General features: G+C 38.4%; 1 protein-coding gene across 2 annotated transcripts in view; it reads right to left on the reverse strand.

Annotated features, from left to right (window-relative positions):
* The window catches only part of XIRP2 (xin actin binding repeat containing 2), a 168,801-nt gene that overhangs the window by 26,109 nt on the left and 128,300 nt on the right, over nt 1–14,392 (reverse strand). For both annotated transcript variants that reach the window (XM_030579997.1, XM_030579998.1), the window contains one exon: nt 9,483–9,593. In XM_030579997.1, the coding sequence (XP_030435857.1) occupies nt 9,483–9,593 (111 nt within the window). The remainder of the gene's footprint in view (nt 1–9,482; nt 9,594–14,392) is intronic.

The raw sequence follows: 14,392 nt of genomic DNA on the forward strand, positions 1-14,392 counted from the left end.
TTTCCCAAAAAGGATCTCATTGTCCTGAGGATCATCTAGGTTCCATATGGTCCCTAGCTCACCTCCCTTAGGCCCTCTGATTCTCAATGCCCTGCTGGTACCAAGCTTCCTGACTATTCATCACAGATCTCATTGTCTTGTGGAGCTGCTAAGTTTTCTGACTCATCTGCCCCCTCTCCCACCCCAGCTCTCATTGCTCTGTGAAGGACTTTTGGGTTCATTGACTCATTCTTTATAATGCTGTGCAGGGCTCCTAGCCTCTGGCTTTGCTGGATGCTTGCCTTGCTAGGTATTACCAGCACTGTAATCTACTTATAGTGAAAAAATATGAGTTTATTAACAAAGGTTAAAATTTAAGAGCTAGTAAGTAAATACGATAAGAACTGGTTACAAGTAAAACAAAAGGTATAACACGCTTCTTATAACCTAAACTTAACTTTAACAGGCTAAGACCTTGTCTAATGATGTCTCTTACCCAGATGTCCTTTACAGTGCTCTTCAGCCAAGCCCTGGCTGAGATCCCATTTTAATTAATGTAATCACACTGCCCAATTATTCCCTCCGTGCAGGATCAAACAGGAGTCCTTTTGTTTTCCTCTTATACCTCAAAGTTCACAATCTTTCCACTCCCCCCTTCCCCTAAAGGCAGGGCAACACTGTGGGTTTTAGTTTCCAGTGTCTTCCCATGTTGACTTCACATCCCCACACTGACTTGGAATGCAAACATAGCTCCCATTGTGTTTGCCTTACAATGCGTAATTTACATCAGAGACAGGGATAGGTGAATAGACATGCTTTGTCTGACAGAAACCCTGTTTGTCACCAATAACTGGTGACATAGTTTAAAACATATTTTTAGCATGTATATATCTGCATCACAAACAGGAACGAAGAGAAACACTGAGATGAGAATGATGAGGAAAATATTGGCAGGCTGGTCAACATACAACTCTGACACCACCTTAGTTCCAAATAAAGATGCAAATGCACCTTGTCCAGACAGGATTTATTGTATGATGAATCAAATGTGAAATCATGGAATTTATCTGACAAGCCGAAGTGAGTGCACACCACGTAAGATGCAATCTTCAGTGTAATCAGAAACTTGAGCTTGCAAAATCTAAAGGCTGAAAAGAGGCTTTCATCCAATTAGTAATATCCCTGAATTATACTTCTAAATTGGATTTTCAAATACATCATATCCCTAATAAAGACTAAGCAGAAATCAGCTTACCTTGTGAAAAAGCTGAAAATACAGTTAAGAAGATGTTTAGGCATCTATTCTCTTATCTTTGTGTGTGGAGCTTACACAATAAATCCTATTAACACTAATGTAAGTTACAGGCATAAATCCTCTATTCATCAGTGGGGAGAATAGATCCCTTGCTGTTAAAAAAGATCAGACTGTGATCAACAGAGAAGACATTCAAGCAGTTTTTATGTGAGGTAGGTGAAAATATCTGTTTGGTGCTGGATTAATGGCACAATAGTCAGATGGCCTAACTAAAACTTTTAATAGCCTATCTGTAAACTTTGGTAGCCAGCATAATTATCAGTGAAAAATATTTGTGGGAAGGCATTGATAGCACCATCCCTTCCCAATTGTTCCTCCACACACAGCTCTTTCCTTCCTTGTTTTTCTGTACATTTATGTCTCCTCTTTCTATCTCTCCTCTAGTCTATCTCATCGTTGTGTTTGTCTTATTGCTTTCTCTTCCTTTATGGAAGCATCTCCAAAACTTTGAGAGCTGAACCCTACCACTTCAGCAAAAATGAATCCAACAGTGTCATGTTAAAGGCATCGCTATATTTTAGAATTTCAACTTAATACAATTAAAATGCTTCCTTTGTAGGCCTTCATAATGTGACACTTCCACTTCCTTCTTATAAGCTTTGAAGAACAGTGAAATAGTTAATAATTACACTTGATAAGATTATTTAAATTTCTTATTTGTTGGAACCAAAACTCTATTTTTAAAATAGGGCTGGTTTTGGCAAATCTCCTGACTCAAAAAAGTTTTGGAAACAAATAAACAAAAGGCTTTTGAAAAGGAAAGTTTGTTTTTTGAGTTGAAATGACTTTGTTTTAAAATTTTAGTAAATTTAGACAAAGGTTTTAAAAGTCAAATAATGTATGGACATTACTGAAACAAAACATTTTGATTGACCCAAACCGATTTATATTTATTTATTATTTTTATTTAGTGAAAAATTAAGATTCTGACTTTTTGTGTCAATTTGAGATGGGGAAAAATTTTGGGTATCTCCATTTTTTACAGGACAGGAAAAAATCACTTCCCAGCCAGCTCTATTAATGATGTTGACATTTAGCATATCACATTGACATCTGAGTTAGCATCCTTCTGAAATAAAGGGAATTGTTCACATCTGAGATTAATAGCTTGAGGTTCACTGAAACTCAGGTAGACACCACCGCATACATTACATTTGATTCATATTTGATATTCTTCACAACCATAATATTTGTTTAAAGTGAAAACTGGTATCCAAGGTATAGCTATCACCACATAGCATAACAGTTCCTACAGTGGTGTTATAAACCAGTACAACTTGAAGGAACCTAGAAGTTGTTCTAAATTGTGTTAAGGACTGAACTGGCCTTGGCCAGACCCAGAATCAGGGAGAAGCAAAAAAGGAGATGTAAATCTCTAGTTTGGTGCACTTGGGGACTCAACCCAGTATCAATAAAAATGTTCAAAGCTCTATAAAACTGTGGCATAAAGATTTTATTGATTAGGATGACTTCCATAATTCACTCTCAGCTTTGCCACTCATGAGTAATGTGGCTATCCTAAACGCATTCTGATAAAACCTTTGTATCACACCTTTTTGTATTTTCTACATAGTATATCATGTCACTTGTGGTGATTTCTTTTGTGATATTAGAGAGCTGTTTTCAGAGGAAAATGCAGATAGCTTCCCTTTAAATACATTCTACAACTATTTCCTTTAAAAATTATTTACATAGATTTTTAAATGCTGAAGGCTCCAAATAGCAAGGGTGAGATGATAATTCACCTAATAATTTACTTACTAATTTTCCATATTAGCCCTTAGATTCTAACAATAACTAGGAAAAATCTAGGATAGATGGATCATTCCTAATATTGGTGTGTGTGGAACTGTACTTGAAGGAGGAAGACAACAAGGATTTCCCCAAGGATTTTCCAATCTAGGGATTGCTCCTTCTAGACTAAGTGCTTAGTAAGCACTGTGCCCTTCCAGGCCCAGCCACAGTATGTCATAGTTCAGCTTTTTGTCCCAGTGCAACCAGCTAGCTCTTCTGGCTTATGTGTTGGTGCATCCCTCTCTGCCCATTCAGGGCACTGTGCTCCTGGGGAAGTAGGGACAGAATAACCCCAGCATCCCCCACAGATTGAAAAAGTGGGGAATTCTACAGACAATTCCCCCTTTTCTAAATCTCTCTCTCTTGTAGCTCCATCTATCATTTTATATACTTCCCACTCAGTTTTTATTCTCTTCTTTAAAAATAAATAACTAAAAAGTAATTCTGCTCTAAATATAGGAAAGCATGTGAAGGCCTTGTTAGGATGGAAAGTAACTCTCAGGGGAAAAGCTAATTTTTTTAAAAAGTGTGAACCTCTGAACGTCAAACAACTGTGATGATGAGATTGTAAGAGCTGTGATGAGTTGTTGTGTCCCAATCCTATAGGGATTCCAAAGGTGTACTCTTTTCCCTCCCACTTGTTATCTTTAAGAGCAAGATTATTTCTCTTCCCAAATACACACAGAATAGTAAAGGAATTTCAGTCCCCTCTTTACTCCCAGTGCAAGCTCCCTGCATTGTGGGTCACAGTATGGTCGGGAGAGCAGCCTCCACAGGGCCACTACTTTCCATCCCATGCAGCTGGGTGAGGAGTGGGGCAGATAGGGAATACTCAGAACTAACTTGCTGACATGACCCTTAGTGGGGAAGAAACCTATAACTGGCGTGGATGTTGAGCAACTTCCTTTCCCTCTGGAGCAGGAGGGAAGGAAAGCATGAAATAAACTGTGATTCTCAGTGTGACTCCCCTGGTAAAAAAAAGCCAGATTCTGATACCCTACTGCTTTTGGAGTAAGGAACTATTCCTGAACAAGGGTATCAAAACATGGCCTTAAGTCTGGATCCATTAGATTGGTAGAATAAGAATAGGCCTGACCCTCCCCCTGACTTGAATTTAATCCAGCACTTAATTGCCTTGGCACTTCTCATTTCATACTGAAACTAGAAGTGGAAATAGTGAGATCCTGTGAGAGACTTTTTGTGGTATTTCTGGGCTGACTGGAAACAAAAATGTTCATTCTCTTGAGATTTCTAGCCCTGTTTTTCAGACTCAGGGGGTTGGATAGTTCAGATAATCCAGACTTTTGGGATCTCGTGTGAACTGAACTGTACTTCTAAACCTGTTGAAGCTGATAGAGAAAATAGTAAAAGTGGGACCCGCTCAGAGCGAGGCAAGCCCCCAGCTTCACTCCCTGGCTGGAGCACAGGAGCGGGGCAAACCCCCAACCCCGCTCCAGCCTGGAGCCCCCTCCTGCACTCCAGAGCCCCCACCCCCTCACATCCCAACTCGGAGTCCCCTCTCACACCCTGAACTCCTAATTTCTGGCCCCACCCGGAGCCTGCACCTCCAACCAGAGCCCTCACCCCCTCCTGCATCCCTACCCCCAATTTAATAAGCATTCATGGCCCATCATACAATTTCCATACCCCGATGTGGCTCTCAGGACAAAAAGTTTGCCCATCCATGATGCAGACTGCCTATGCATACTTAATTCTGCCTCCTTTTGCATGAGCATTAGATAAATAAATTTAGGAGCCTAAATCTCACTGAAAGTCAGTGGGATTTAGATTCTGAAGTCAGGTAATTTGGAAATTTTATCACAATTCAATTCCATGATCACATACTATTTTTGCCATAGGACCCTGCCTCATTCAGTGGAGAGGATGCACAGTGCTTAAGGAATGAGACAGATGTTCAATATTTTTATCTTTTTCATTCAGCTAGTGACCCCTGCCTTATTTACTGAGTACTGTGGAATGAATGCAGAATCATTCATGTCCTCATAGTGTTTTCCAGGGAGATTCTCATTATAATATCTCCATGTCTCAAAATTAATGAATTTATCTTGTACTGAAAGATGAGAGATTTATTCTTCTAATTTTACAGGTGGGAAAACTGAAACAAAAAGACATGCCTGAGGCCACACAGTAAAAAAGTGACAAAGCTGGGATTAGAATTCAGGAATACCTGACTCTCAACCCAGTGTTCATTCCTTCAAACCACAGCTAGAGAAGCTGAGAGCAGCTACAGTTCCCATGAGACAGGGGTTCTGTGGGGAAAAATATTATCTGATTCTATAAATAAAGGCTGTATCATAGTGTTTACACACAAGGGGGCTGAATTAAGATCTCACAGGCAATTGTAGAGCTGGCATTTCCTAACCTATGAGTGCTTGACCTTCCAACCTTAACATCATTTAAAAATTTTTTTAAATGTAATGTCCTAGATTTTTTTTTTATTTTAATGGAAAAAGGTACAAACAAACAAATTATATCATGGTTAACTGTAACTCCCCCCCGCATAAGGTTTGGCTGCCTTCTAAACTTTTGAAATTCCTTCCAGACGTATGATTTCCATTTCTATGATCATGTATCGTCAATACGGTTTGAGCCCTCACCCTTCAGCAGTGCAGTAGTGCTTGAGCTTACTACATTGGTTATCAGCATGATAAGACTGATACTCGGGCAGGGAGCAAGTGAGTGCGTGGACTGCTCGGGTTATTTTGCTGGGTCTGGGAGGCTGTCTGTTTCCAGAGTTTCCACTGCATTGTGGGCAGCTGCTGTTGCTGCTGCTTTGGTGGTGATATCGATGCAGCCTTTTAGAATGTTTATGTTCAGTTATTATTTTGGCAGGCTGCCAAAATTTACCTGAGGAACACAAGTAAGAGATGGGAAATAACAATTTAAGAATTTTATAACTCAGCAAAACCTAGAGAGAATGTCATGGGACAAAGAAAAGGCATGTCTAAGGTCTTATGGATTTCTCTTTGCTGACTTGAGAAGCCCTGCTGCAAATATTAGAAATGCTGGAGCACCTAAAAAAAGTTGCAACAATCTGTAATGGGAAGTGTTAAGCAACTGAAATATTGGGGTAATTACTAACTCCCCTATAATAAAATGGATTTGGTGCTTTCCTAAAGGTTAAGAAATGTATCTCTTTGCATTCCTCCTCCTTGTTGCTTTTCAATCGGTGTTTTTCAACAGCAGTATGTAGTTTGGAAAGTAGTCTAATGATTGGTCATTGGAAGGTAACTACACATTCAAAACAAACAAACAAACAAACAAACAACAACAACAAACGAGTCCTTGTGGCACCTTAGAGACTGACCTCACACTTGGTAAGCAACTCCCATCTTTTCATGTATTTATACCTGCTCCTGTATTTTCCACTCCCCGATGCATCTGATGAAGTGGGTTCTAGCCCACGAAGGCTTATACTCAAATAAATGTGTTAATCTCTAAGGGGCCACAAGGACTCCTCGTTCTTTTTGCTGATACAGACTAAGATGGCTACAACTCTGAAACCTGTCCACATTCAAAGTTATTCTAGTTTTCAAAACTTGCTGAGCCAATCTGATCTTAAAATGGTGATGAAACTCATCTAGAAACATCTATTTCAATATATTAGACATGAAAGCTAATTGTTACTGTAATTATTGCTAACTGTTTTTAAATATTATCAGATATCTAATATTGCTCTTGCTTTTATGTCTCATTAAACTGACTAGCTAATATTAGTTATTATTGGCCCAGAATGTCACCTGGTGTAAACTGGCATATTCCATTGACTGGAAACTACAACCAGTGATCTGCCCCTTTATGTCAATAAAAAGTTAATGTAGGTCTGATTTCCCTCTCCACTACACCTATTTCCAACAGTGTACTTTTGTTAAAATTAATGGTGTGAAACTGGTGTAACACAATATTGAATCAGGCCATATTTCCTACTGCTGCTATTGCAAAAGAAATGGATCCCAATTCTGCACCTGGAATTATTCACATGCAGGAGTGGCACTTACTGATATAGAAAGTCCAAATTCTGACACTGCATTTAGATATGAAGAAAAGTTGTATTAGTCACAGAACGCACAAAAGTCAGACTGGATTAATTCAAGGGGAGAAATGACTCTGACTTTAAAAAAGTCAGGCCTGAGAAGAAATACAAAGAAATTTGAGTGAGAACATATCCTCTAACCACCTCTATCGGAAGGAGGTCCTTTCACTAGACAGCAGGGAATAAGCAGCAAAAACATGTGTGGCAGGGAAGGGGGCTGCCCCCCAAGCCAGTCCCCCATCTGTTCTCTCGTTAGCCATTAAGAGGGCAAAGGGGGGTGAGGCCAGCATATTTAAGCTAAGCCCAGACTTTTCAAGAGAATCTCTGTCTGGCTAACTGCTCCATCCTCCTAGCTCTTAATGCTTAGATTAGGAACTGTGCCGCTTCTGATCCCATGGGTCTGACTGATCACCTGTTTTTAGGAATCAGGCAGGATTTTTTCCCATGGGCTTGTGGTCTTGTAGGGTTTTCACCTGCCTTGCCGACTCCCAGAGGCACATTTGAGTTAGAAATAAATAGGATCTGAGGTTTATATAATGTTGCTAAGATTACCGACTTGTCGCAGCTTACAACTGGTGTCCAGTGCAGGTAAAGGCTAAAAGGGCCAGCTCCCAAACGTAAATGAATCCTGGCATTGTGCAGTTGGATTATGTGCTTATGGCGGGAGGAGCCTGAAGTCTTTGTGGACTGAGGTTCTCCTGCCATCCCAGCTTTATGGCCTTTTTTACTCCACCCCCACTTACTCAGGGAAGGGAAGAGGTTTCACAACTGACCTGAGTCTGTGGGGTAGTTCAGGGAGGCCCTACCCCAAATTACTGTTTGGTTTGTGGTTAAATCTCTGTAATCTGGACTGGAACCAGTCAAATGCTGGGCATGTGAGAGCAGAGGGCAGGCAGCATAGTGCTCCTCCCCAAGGAATAATTAATAAAACTGCGGTCTGCCATGGAAACCAATCCCGGGAGCGTCACTAAGAGTGTCTGTGTGGGAAGGGAGAGAATGGGTGAGTTATCTAGGCAGGTCTAGTTGTTGGTGACAGGTTCACATATGCCCCAGCAACAACAGCCTATTTCATAGGATGCCATCCTCAGACATCACAGAAACACAAAGAAAAGAAAAAGTAATAGCTCTCCCTAAACCTTACGCAAACACATTCAAATGCATTTTACAGCATTAAACAGGCCATACAAGAAGACTACAGATAAGAAAAGCCTCAGTAGACACCTAGATAATCATAGTGTCCCATAAGATATTTTAATTATTTTTTAAAGAATCACAATTTCAATTTAAAGACATCTGAGATAATAAATTCTTTATTTTACCACATTCTCCCCATAAAAATGTAAATGCCTTTTCATATTTCTGCATTTTCAAATCCATGATTTCCACTGAAATGTACCTCCAGCCTTAGACATAACCCATCATTTACTCTTACTTATATTTCATTTATTTAATCTTCAGATTCTGCCTTTGAATACACAAGTTTCCCATTGACTTCAATGGGAATTGCACAAACATACCCCCAAGGTAGAATCTGGCTTACAGTGTGTAAATGCCGTGGGTTCTAACGTTCATGAGTAATAAAATGATAAACAGTGGCCTTGTGTAAAGTTGCCCTAATTTAACACATTAAGTATGAGTATGTTCAAACTGTAGCTTTATCTTGTGATACAAAAAGTTTTACACGTACGTTATCTGAATATCTCTCAAACAAATTCAGTTAATGCTGCTATTCACTATCCATTGTTATTTTTCAGAGTGCACAGTATAGATGTGTAATAAAATTCACTGCACTAAGCCTTCATATATTCCAAAATCATTATCTTCAGCAACCATTTTTCATGATATATGATAATGAAGTAATAAAATGCAAAAACCCTTTATCTAAAACACTTGGAATGTGTTTTTATGTAGCATCTGGGTTCTTCCATGCAATTTTTGATCTGTTTAGAGAAGCTGATTAAATTTAAACACGAAGGAAACAGCAAACTCCTTCTCAAGTAAAATGGCTTAACAATGCTTCAAGTAAAATATATGCAAAGTAATAGCAGATACTTTTATAATGAATTACAACCCCAAAGACAAGGTTCTTACAATACTTATCTGTTTTCCTGTAGATCAGCTATAAGTCTAGATCTCTTTTCCACATTGAGGGTTTATCTACCTAAAGAGTATATGATTACAGTAGCAAATATCAAAGAGAAAGTTACACTCTCTACATACATTACAAAAACACTGTCTGTCAGTGATCATGAAATTAATCAGCATATTCAGCATGTCAAGTAACAGTATTTCCCCTCAAAGTTATCTAGTAGGTCATCTCTCTTATACTATTATTATTACCTGTACAGATTTGTGCTCGTACTGATGTTGACCAGTTTCCCATTTCTCAAATTGTTTCTTCACGCTTGCTAAGCCACCAGGTACTGTACAGGTCTCTGATTCCTCTATAGCCTAGTGTAATAGATAAAATAAGTGTTATTTACCTGATACAGTAAGAACAGATTTTCACGCAAATATTTTTTTTCATTAGGGAAGAGAAATAATTTGTATTTACCACTTAAATAACCACTGATTTCCAAAATTTATGTAGCCACTTAGTGATAACTTCCATCAGCATATTCGACAAGCTCTGCTATCTCATTGTACGGTAGATTCTATATTTAACTAGTTCATACAGAATTTTGAATTTTTTTCTTGCTTCTCTGTAAGATACATTTTGATATCGCATATCTCACTATTGTTAGAACATACTGCAACTGTAGCTAGCACACAGAACCCATGAATATTAGTATATGTCATAATAAATAATAATTAATAGCATATGTCATCATAAAACCAACCCAAAATAAGGCTGTCAAAAATACTAAATATATAAACATTTAAGACTAGTTGTTAAAACATCACTGAGTCCCTGTGGGATTACTATCTCATTAATTTATAGAGAATAAAAACACACAAATAACAGACAGTCTATGGAATTCCCTTATCCAGAGCTTCTTCAATACCATTAACTGGTGGTGTACAAGAGGTGCTGAGAGACAAGCAATAGATCCTGTTATATCTATAAATCCTCTCTTCCAAAACTAATATCCAAGGTCCTAAAGCCTCCTGCATAATGCTAAGGATTAGTCATGTGTATCCAGCAATGTATAATACTGTTTGTATTTGCAAGGACTACTCAGGCATCAACACAGACAGGCTCAAACCTGCAGGAGATGATAAACTTGGAGAACGGAGCAGTCATACACTGAGATGCTGGTAGAACTAGAGGGCTAGTTATTAAAAACCAAACAGTGTGGCTTGCCCTGGAACAGCGCAGACAATGGGTTCCATCTCCTCACTCACTCTGACCGATGGGATGATGACCAATTACCATCCAGGGTTTTCCAGCTGTCCAAGGGGAATGTAAGCCTAGGGTTCAAACTACAGGTCAAGCCTAACTCCTTCTTCAGTCTACATGCAAATCATGCTACCCCTAGGGTTAGTCCCATGATCCCATGGGGATAGAGGGTCCAAGCCAGAATCAAGCGGGGACCCAGGGTTCAAGCCCTATTACTTTGCAGTGTAGCCCAGCCCTACTGGACTTTTGCACTTTGAAAGTCCACCAGAAGTATTCCACAATTCCATAGACCTACTTTCTTTGCCCTCTGGATAGTCAAGTTTTCCCACCCTAAACTATGAAGTGCTAGAGCAGCCACATTTTGGGAGGGCACTAGGAAGTCTGAGATGTGTGTAGGTGGACTTGGGCCCCCAGGTGAGGACCCGGGGTTCAACGCCTCCTAACCTGGGTTACGAACGAGTGTAGACACTCAAGCCCTAGGTTAACAAACCCAGGATCTGCTAACTCGAGGTCCACTAACCCTGGGCTTACACTGCAGCATAAGCATTCTAGAAGTTGGAGACCCTAGTTCCCTACTTTCAGCTGCAAGAAGGGAGTGCACTTGGAAGCTGTATGATGGTGCCATGCCACTGAACCATTCATTTCCTTGCTGTGCCACATACACCCTCTGATCTTGAACAAATTACTCAAGTCTTGCCTAAACTGGGGGGAAGGACGGAATGTGTTTTAACAAGTGTTAACAAGGCAGTTGTTTTCACATGCGGTCAGAGGGTGGAGTCTACGGTTTTCTTTAACCAGCTACCACATGTGAAAACTACAATTGCCTTTTCCACAAGGATTTTAACTCCCATTAAAAATACATCTTTTTTTCCTAGTGTAGGTAGGGTCTTCTCTCTTGGTACCTGAGTTCCCCATCCGTAAGATGGAAATACTTCCCTATCTCACAGGGATTTTGTGAGATGCAGTAATGAGAGCGGTGTACATAAGTATCTTAGAGTGAGGGGTGCAAAGTTACTTCTGTGTTCTCTAGGATCTGGACACGCTCTCAACTCTTTTTGTTTGTGTTTTAAGGAACTGTTTCATATTGTGAATTTTGTGATTTGTATATTATCTCATTAATGTTTCATTTTGGACCATATTGCTTCAACACACACAAGATATTTCTAATCACATCTTCCATTCATTTTAAGGAAAAATATTATTCACCTGGCACCATGGTTATCACTTCAATGCTAAGGTCACTCTATAGCTGGTACTATTGATAGACTATCATGACCTTTTATGAAAATCATGCAAGAGTTTATCTTAACTATATATCAGAAAAGAACAAATCCAGTAGTAAGACAGTTTCTCAAATTAAAATGTGAGTGGATGTTGTACTCAAAAAGCCTGTTGCTTAAAAATTCCTAAATGATGTGGTTTTTTCTCTTATGCATAATCTAGGGTTCCTGTATGTTTTACTTCTCATTTCTTACTACAATCAAGCAGGTGCTGTTTGTTACATGTTGATCTAAAATATTTTCTTCTGAAGTGTCCAGAAAGTAATAGCTACCTTTTTCCTACATATTATTTTTCTCTAAATCATGTTTGAGCTTTGCTCTTTCTAAGCTTTATGCAAAGGCATTTTAATAGCTATTGTGATAGACTGTATAATAGCTACAGGCATTTCTAGTTTGGGGAAACAATTTTTTCCGCAAAAATTTCTAGGCCAGAAGGAATCATTGTGATCCTCTAGTCTGACCTCCTGCATAACACAGGCCATAGAAATTCCCCAAAATAATTTCTAGAGCAGATCTTTTAGAAAAAACATCCAAGCTTGATTTAAAAATTGTCAGTGATGGAGAACCCACCATAACCCTTCATAAATTATTCCAATGATTAATTTTCTCACCATTATAAGTGTATACCTTAGTTTGTAGCAATGGGATTCACTCATCCAAAGGTCTCCCTCAATTTAACAAGGTGCTGAGATAACTGACACTGTATATACAGATTAGTGCTGTGACATGACAGCTCAGCAGAACATATGACACATTTATGTCTAGACTAGTTTGTGTCACCACTGTAATTTGGATTACATGACTACCAATTAACTTGAGTTAACTCACGCCTTTTTCAATACTCATCTAGACACTCCACAAGCATTTGTTCTAGGACTCCGTGAACCTTGTATAAACCACAAATATTTGTGTCCTATCAATTCTTTTAATGTTAGCATACTCTTCTGGGTCTGGTTGTTACATCAGTGAGACCTCTGTAAAGTGTTTTAGTGAACTTCTCAGGAAGCCTGGCAAGATAAAAATGGTAAAAAGTATTTTGCCATTTTCTCTGGTTTTTAGGAGGAGGAAATCATTTAGGAAACTTAAAAAAATACGCAGAGTTGTTAATTCCTTCCAGATATTTTAAGAGTGCAATATTTAATATCTCAAGCGCAAAGTATCACAATTCACTTCTATTAAGTAGTTTTTTTAATTACCTTTCTGTTTGTGCCCTTGTGCAAGGTTTCTGAGGTATTAATGATAAAGGAACATGCCACTGAACCAAACATCATATGCCTGAGCTCCCACCAGCCTCATGTTTCAATTCTCTGTTATTTCTCTTTCTGCTGTCCAGCATTTTACTACATTTTATAAATATATATAAACTGAAGTGTGTGTATACACTAGTCCTCCTATTCATTATTCCGAGATCTAGGCTTTTTAGGACTATTCCTTTTTAGAGTCCTACCTTACATGCTGAAGAGAACTCTGGGGTGTATTCTACAGTACTTAATTGTTGAAATAATGTTCCTTCAGTCACTTCAATGGTCTTTCCTTCCCTTCATACCAACAGAAAACTCCTACTGATGTCAAAAAGAGTAACACATTGAAATCAGCAGGAGACCAGACTCATTAATGGATTCCTATACTTACCTCTCATTTTCTGTTTTTACAGTAATTTCTAACTTCATCTCTTTCTTAAAAGAGAAATTCTAAGTATCTATTTTCTGGTCCATTAAAGAATGCTGTGTTTTACTACCCTTACATTTTCTAATACAATCTAGAAGAAAATCACATGATCAAAATACTGTTTCTAAGTATGTTTTCTATTGTCAGCATGTGCTTAAGATAAATCTTTAGTTCCATGCTGCACTCCTTTAGTTTTGAAGTTGTTAGAGTACCTTAATTATTTACTATATACATTTTACTGTCACCTGATAAGGGGTGTTCCCTAAACGTGGTAACCAAGTTCAAGCCTACTGTCATTTCATTCATGGTTTTAGGAGACCCTGGTACAATTATTATTTAATTATTTCAGTTCTATAAATGTTTTTTTCAGACATTACTGATAATGTACAGTGTTTTGGTACGCTGTACACGGAGCTGCAGTTTATTTTTTAGCAACAAATGTGAATGATATTTAAAAATATAAACCACATTTTTAAGTACATTAGACTGTTAGGAGAGTTCTTTGCAATCTATATTAAGTATTTCTGTAAAATAAATTCCTATTGAATACAGAGGCTCACAATAGTAAATCAAAATTAGTCATCAGATTTTTTTATTATTACATAATAGATGACTAGCTGTTTTGATAATATTATTAAACAATGCTCTTTCATTTTTCATTATATGGGAGGTTTTTAAGAACTGGTTAGACAAACATCCGTCAAGGACAGACTAGGCATACTTGGTCCTGCCTCAGCGCAAGGGGCTGGACTAGATCACGTCTCATGGTCTCTCCCAGTCCCACTTTTTATGATTCTGTATCATTGTCCAGTTTAACACTGCAGTAATTTCAAATTCCATAGTTTGAGCAGCCAGAGATAGGCATTGTTTTGAATACAATTTCATTACTTGCTGACTATAAAAATTGATAATAGTATAGAAACCTGTACTATTCTATAATCATAATTGGTTTAGCAGAGTGG

Source organism: Gopherus evgoodei, chromosome 11 (assembly GCF_007399415.2).
Source record: "Gopherus evgoodei ecotype Sinaloan lineage chromosome 11, rGopEvg1_v1.p, whole genome shotgun sequence".
NCBI lineage: Eukaryota > Metazoa > Chordata > Testudines > Testudinidae > Gopherus > Gopherus evgoodei.